Here is a 6,220-nt window from a genome sequence, read left to right as displayed (position 1 = left end):
TATTGGATGGGATCAACTGAAAAGTTATAAATAAAAATCTGTATAATTGTATAAAACGCCAACATTTGTTTAACCCAAATAATTACCTTTTTAAAAATTCTCAAAAAATATTGATTCGTTTCTAACCCATATATATCTATTATTCCAAATGGTACTTTTAAGGGGGGAGAAGTTATGGAAAGATAAACTTATAACCACAGGACTGAACACAACACTCAAACGGAACCTTCGCACACGTTCGCGTGTTTCCACACGGAACTATTATTGTGTGTGACGCATTAACGCTGCTCTGCTCACTACGTGCGAATAATGGTCTATCTCAAACTTTCAGGCATCCATCAATTATTGGATATTTACATTATTTCTTAATTTTTTTTAGGTACGTACTAAACGCGCGACACAGCTCTTATATTTGGTATACATCGGCAGGTTGGTTAGAGCTGCAGTGCGTCTGCGCACTTTATATGATTGACGTTACTTGGATGTAGACTTTTATGCATTAACAACAAATTACAAATATGCATGCTTTATTTTAATATGCAAGTATTTTATATATTCGGATATTGCATTTAAGGTATTTTCATGTATTTTTTTTTTATGTCCACCGGTTAAAATGGAGTCTGGTTGTTTAATCTGCTGTGATTAATGAGATTAATGTGTCCTCCTCGTGTCATCTTGTTAAACCGAGTGTTGTTGTTGTAATTAAATGGGTTTCCATGCAGATGATGAATTTCTTCCGCAACCGTCTGGTGGTTTTGGGGCTGGTGTTACTGGCCACGGTGCTGCTGTATCTGCTGCTGCCCTCCATCCGACAGGGGAGCATGGAGCCGTCTCTGGAGGTGCAGCAGCGGATGGGTCTGATGCCCGCCTCTCCTCCTCCGCCGTCCGGCATCAACATCACGGTCAGGACCGGGCAGCTGCCCGGGGACCCGCCGCTCTTCTTCCGGGAGGCTCTACCCGTGGACAGCGCCGGACGACAGATACTGCCCAGGTCATTTTAATTCCAACAGTTATATAAAAGCTAGTGAACTGCCTAGATAAAACAGCAATTTTGGCACGTGCCTATGTGTAAAAAAATTGACGCAATAATCGAAAAGCTCTAGGCTATACACAGAATATTAAAACTGACTCGTTCCTCAGTTTGTGACGAATACAAATCTAATGGCTATACTATGGCCTTCCTTACTAGATAAGCGCCCATCACACCAGGATAAAAACCTTAAGTTACACTTTATGTGTTCGTGTTATAGTGTAATTAAGTACTGAGTAACAATAATTAACTACCGCCTTGTTTCACAGACAGGGCTTAGATTAAGCCAGGAGGACTTGGTTTTAATCAGAACATTTAAGTAGCTTTACGTGCCTTAGAAAAAAACATTATTGCATTTGAGGCAAAACAATGGCACTGACATTAAGATCTGTCAGGTCAAGTTGCTTTCAGTTAAAACAGTTTAAACATGCATTTTAGTCTGGGTTTAAGACTTGTCTGTGAAACTGGGGGCTAAATGTGCAATTGTCAGAAAAAAAGGCAGAATTGTGACTAGAAAAACTTCCGGAAACTTCCATACCTTGGCTTGCCCCTTAGACTTCCTTTGTAAAAGTGTTTCCCTATAGCGATATTTTGCATGCAAAACAGGTTTATCATTTATTGTCAATAGCATAGAGATGTACGTAGCACAGCTCACACAGTGCAGTACTAACATCAGCATGAAATGGAAATTCACCCTATTTATTTTCTTAATGCATGTTATTGATATTATTGTGAACGATTCATCCATGCATGTTCTTTTTTTTTTAAATGGGAATTTTTCATCAAATTTTTCATCATGTTCTGGTGAATTGTCAGACTTCTCTCTGGTGACGTATGCCAGATTTCTTCAATCATTTAGTCCACATAAACCTGCCCCTTTTTTACAATCGACTTCAAGTTCGCATTCAGATCCATCCGATCAACTAATGGATACAACCAAGTCCCCGTCCTACTTTTTTTTTTTTCGATAATTTTTGATAATCCGTTTATGTCACACTACATAAGAAAAGATCTGTCGCTACTGAATGTGGTATTTTAATGGAAACTGTGGTAACCATGGTCATTTCCAATCTTGCTAAATTCTACAAATAAATATTTTGATTCCATATGACCTATTGTTATGCTGAGTTTCAGTAAGTGTATCTTCTCGTCCTCAGGCTGCAGATGGTGCTGCTTCATGGTCAGGCCTTCACCTCTAAGACCTGGGAGGAGTTGGGCACCCTCAGCCTACTGGCGTCCAACGGGTACCAGGCCCTCGCGCTCGACCTGCCCGGTATGAGCTCTGTAAACTTAGAAGTAGGGCTGCCTCATAATAGTCAACTAAACGTTAGTCGACAAGAAGAGGCTTAGTCAGTTAGTCGCAGAATTTTATTAGTCAGTTAGTCGCAGAAAAAAAACTCCACAGGAAGTGGTGAAGTCACACGTCCGTGAGGGACAGATCATTAATGGCGGTTCCTTGTGGTAATTACAGTATGATGGGCGGGAAATCCAAACGTTCGCCTATCATCAATCAAACTCAAATATGGCTTATCATTTGATAAGCTACAAGATGTAGAAACTACATGCTCGCTCTAACGTTAACCTAGATAAAGGTGCGCTATTATAAGACGCATATCCAAGTGTTTGTTCAGACTGCATGACAGGCAGACATCTGGCGCGTCACTCTTTTTTACTGACTTTTTAGCACAATTTTCCACCGGACAAAATTGCGATTGTTAACTCATGATTTCTGTTCTGTCTGTGCGCACCAATCTTGCACTTCTATCTACTCCTCAACCAGACCACCTAGAGACTTCGGGTTTTCGGCATTATGTTAAGGAAGGTCTAATCTCGGGAACGCACAAAAAAAATCCAGGAAAAGATTTACTATCTCTTAGTGTTGTGATCCCATGACGTCAGAAAATTGCGCTAAAACACTCACTGAGTTTTTATTACTTGTTTCCTGTTTTTTGTCCTGATATAATTTTTTTTCCTGATAACAGCAGAAACAACTTAAAATTCTCTGTCATTTTTGTTCATACAGAAAAGAGTAATGCATCATTAGAAACTTTTTATTCGTGTAAACTCACAGTTACAACAAAACGTTGTGCTTTTGTAAAATAAAGAAAACAAACGGGATGCGCTTTCTGCCGTGTCGGTCTTCGTGACCTGGAGCCCGTCACAAAAATGAACTGAAACTCAACGTATAGGCTACTTGCCTCACAGACATGAGAAATATATCTATAGAAAGCTCAAAATATCTACTTTTGGACAAACCAATTTAAATCGAAATCAAATACTCTCTGATTATGTAATCTATATGAAAGGTGCATTTCTCTCTAAAGGCGCGTTCACTAGGCTACTGCGGAGAAGGCGAGTCAGCATCGTTAATTTCATATTTGCAGCCGACACTAATAGTTTATTAGTAGATTATTAAAATGTCTCCTTGCTATTTTTTCCGACACATTCATAATCATTACTTTTGCCAGTGCTTTCTGGAAAGCTTAATGTGTGCACTTGAGCGTGGAATATATTAACGTTCATTATGGTTTAGCATTCCCCAGTACATATTTAAGTAATTAAATTAATATAAACATGCGATTAGTCGACTAATAGCCTAAATGGACGACTACTAGTCGACTAGAAAAATCTTAAGTCATTACTTTATTAATGTTTTTGATATGTAACCGACTCGCTCCTCCTCAGGTTTCGGGAACTCTCCAGATTCAGAGTCGGTAAAGTCGGATCAGAGCCGCGTGGACCTGCTGAAGCGTTTTCTGGAAGCTCTGGGTGTGCGAGCGCCGGTGTTACTGAGCCCGTCTATGAGCGGCCATTACGCCCTGCCGTTCCTCCAGAAACACAGCTCCCAGCTGCACGGCTTTGTGCCCATCGCCCCCGTGGGCACCCGCGGCATCACCCCACAGCAGTACCGCGACATCCAGGTGCCGTGTTTCTTTCTAATCATCTCACAATTAGGAATTCCTTGACCTGTTTTAACTCTCACTTCCTGTATGTATGACAGACTCCAACGCTGATCATATATGGGGAGTTAGACACCAACCTGGGCGCCCAATCGCATAAGAACCTGATTCAGCTGCCCCATCACACCGCGGTGAAGCTGGCAGGAGCACGACACGCCTGTTACATGGACAAACCCCGCGAGTTCCACCGCGCTCTGCTCGACTTCCTCAGCAAGCTCGACTGAGGGACGGAACGAGTCAAACGATTGCGTGGGAAAGACTACTTGAAGAAAAAGAGAGACGCGAGAAAAGAAAATGATGAACAGGGCTGTGGTGTAGCTGTAAATCCAGTCCTGAAACCTAAAACACCGGAACGTTCTATCACGCATCTGTCCATCCACATCAACTCACTCCTTATTATTTCCCTTTTGTTAATATATATAAAACAATCAAATCTTCTGCAGGATTACTATAGGACAGCTTCTTTTGTAGATTGTAAAAATCTTCTTTTATAGGTTTCTACACTGTTGCCATGGATCCCTCTTGTTTTTACTGTTGTTACTGTAACAGCCTGCCTAAATGTTGTTATGGTTTCCAGTCTGAGGGTTGTTCTGTAATGCAGTTCTCATGGTTTCCAGTCTGAGGGTTGTTCTGTAATGCAGCTGCCATGGTTTCCAGTCTGAGGGATGTTCTTTAATGCAGTTGCCATGGTTTCAAGTCTGAGGGTTGTTCTGTAATGCAGCTGCCATGGTTTCCAGTCTGAGGGATTTTCCTGTAACACAATCGTCATGATTTATTCCATAACACTGTCACCATGGTTTCTGGTCTGACGGATGTTCCTGTAACACAGTTGACATGGGTTCCTTTCTGAGGGTCTGATGGTTTCTAGTCTGACAGTTGCTCCAATAACATGGTTGCCATGGTTTCCAGACAGAGAAATGTTCTTGTAAATCAGTTGCCATGATTTACAGTCTGACAGTTGTTCCTGTAACATGGTTTCCAGGCTAAGAAATGTTCCTGTAAATCAGTTGCCATGGTTTCCAATCAGACAATTGTTCCTGTAACATGGTTGCCATGGTTTCCAGGCTGAGACATGTTTCTGTAAATCAGTTGCCATGGTTTCCAGTCTGACAGTTGTTCCTATAACACAGTTGCCATGGTTTCCAGTCTGACAGTTGCTCCAATAACATGGCTACCATGGTTTCCAGTCTGACAGTTGTTCCTATAACACAGTTGCTATGGTTTCTAGTCTGACAGTTGTTCCTATAACACAGTTGCCATGGTTTCCAGTCAGACAGTTGTTCCTGTAACATGGTTTCCGGGCTGATAAATGTTCCTGTAAATCAGTTGCCATGGTTTCCAGTCTGACAGTTGTTCCTATAACACAGTTGCCATGGTTTCCAGTCTGACAGTTTCTCCAATAACATGGTTTCCAATCTGACAGTTGTTCCTATAACACAGTTACCATGATTTCCAGCCTGACAGTTGCTCCAATAACATGGTTGCCATGGTTTCCAGTCTGACAGTTGTTCCTATAACATGGTTTCCGGGCTGATAAATGTTCCTGTAAATCAGTTGCCATGGTTTCCAGTCTGACAGTTGTTCCTATAACACAGTTACCATGATTTCCAGCCTGACAGTTGCTCCAATAACATGGTTGCCATGGTTTCCAGTCTGACAGTTGTTCCTATAACACAGTTGCTATGGTTTCCAGTCTGACAGTTGTTCCTATAACAGTTGCCATGGTTTACAGTCTGACAGTGGCTCCAATAACATGGTTCCCATGTTTTCCACCCTGAGGATTGTTCCTGTAACTCAGCTGCCATGTTTTCTGGTCTTGAGCTGTTCCTATTGTAATGTTGCCATGGTTTTCTGTCTGAGGTTTGTTCTTATAATATGACTGCCATGGTTTCCTGTAACAGCAAGAGTCACATAATGCCAAAAATCATTGTCATATATAACCCTCCATCTCAAATTCGCTTGACAGGAAACTGGAGTCTTCAATCCCACAAGAACATCTCAGAGAAGAAAACGGTATTTGTCATTTTCGGTTCGTATATGTTTGTTTTATCGTTGAGTGAAGTCCAGAGTGTTCACACCAGCAGTTGGCACATACGTATCACTGAATGTAGCATGTCAATGTGTGGATGACTCACTATATGGTTTTAAAAACAGAGAGAAAGGTTGCAGTATTGGATGCCTGTCATGCCTGTAAATTACATTTTTCGTTTTCGGTAGTTGCCAGATTTGA

General features: G+C 41.4%; 1 protein-coding gene across 3 annotated transcripts; it reads left to right on the top strand.

The window, feature by feature from the left end:
• Positions 1-244: 244 nt before the first annotated feature.
• abhd14a (abhydrolase domain containing 14A) lies at positions 245-5,900 on the top strand. 3 transcript variants are annotated; one of them, XM_079891592.1, is made up of 5 exons: positions 245-379; positions 723-991; positions 2,188-2,303; positions 3,716-3,951; positions 4,032-5,900. In XM_079891592.1, the coding sequence occupies exons 2-5, from the start codon at positions 723-725 to the stop codon at positions 4,212-4,214; spliced, it is 804 nt and encodes a 267-aa protein (XP_079747718.1). In that variant the 5' UTR covers positions 245-379; the 3' UTR covers positions 4,215-5,900. The 3 variants fall into 3 exon arrangements, with proteins under 3 accessions (XP_079747718.1, XP_079747716.1, XP_079747717.1); XM_079891590.1 differs by having other exon boundaries at positions 253-429; XM_079891591.1 differs by lacking the exon at positions 245-379 and adding an exon at positions 445-574.
• Positions 5,901-6,220: the final 320 nt, after the last annotated feature.

This window comes from Squalius cephalus (genome assembly GCF_949319135.1).
Source record: "Squalius cephalus genome assembly, chromosome: 13".
Taxonomy (NCBI): domain Eukaryota; kingdom Metazoa; phylum Chordata; class Actinopteri; order Cypriniformes; family Leuciscidae; genus Squalius; species Squalius cephalus.
Note: the sequence above shows the minus strand (reverse complement) of the source record. Positions and strands in the feature narration are given on the sequence as shown.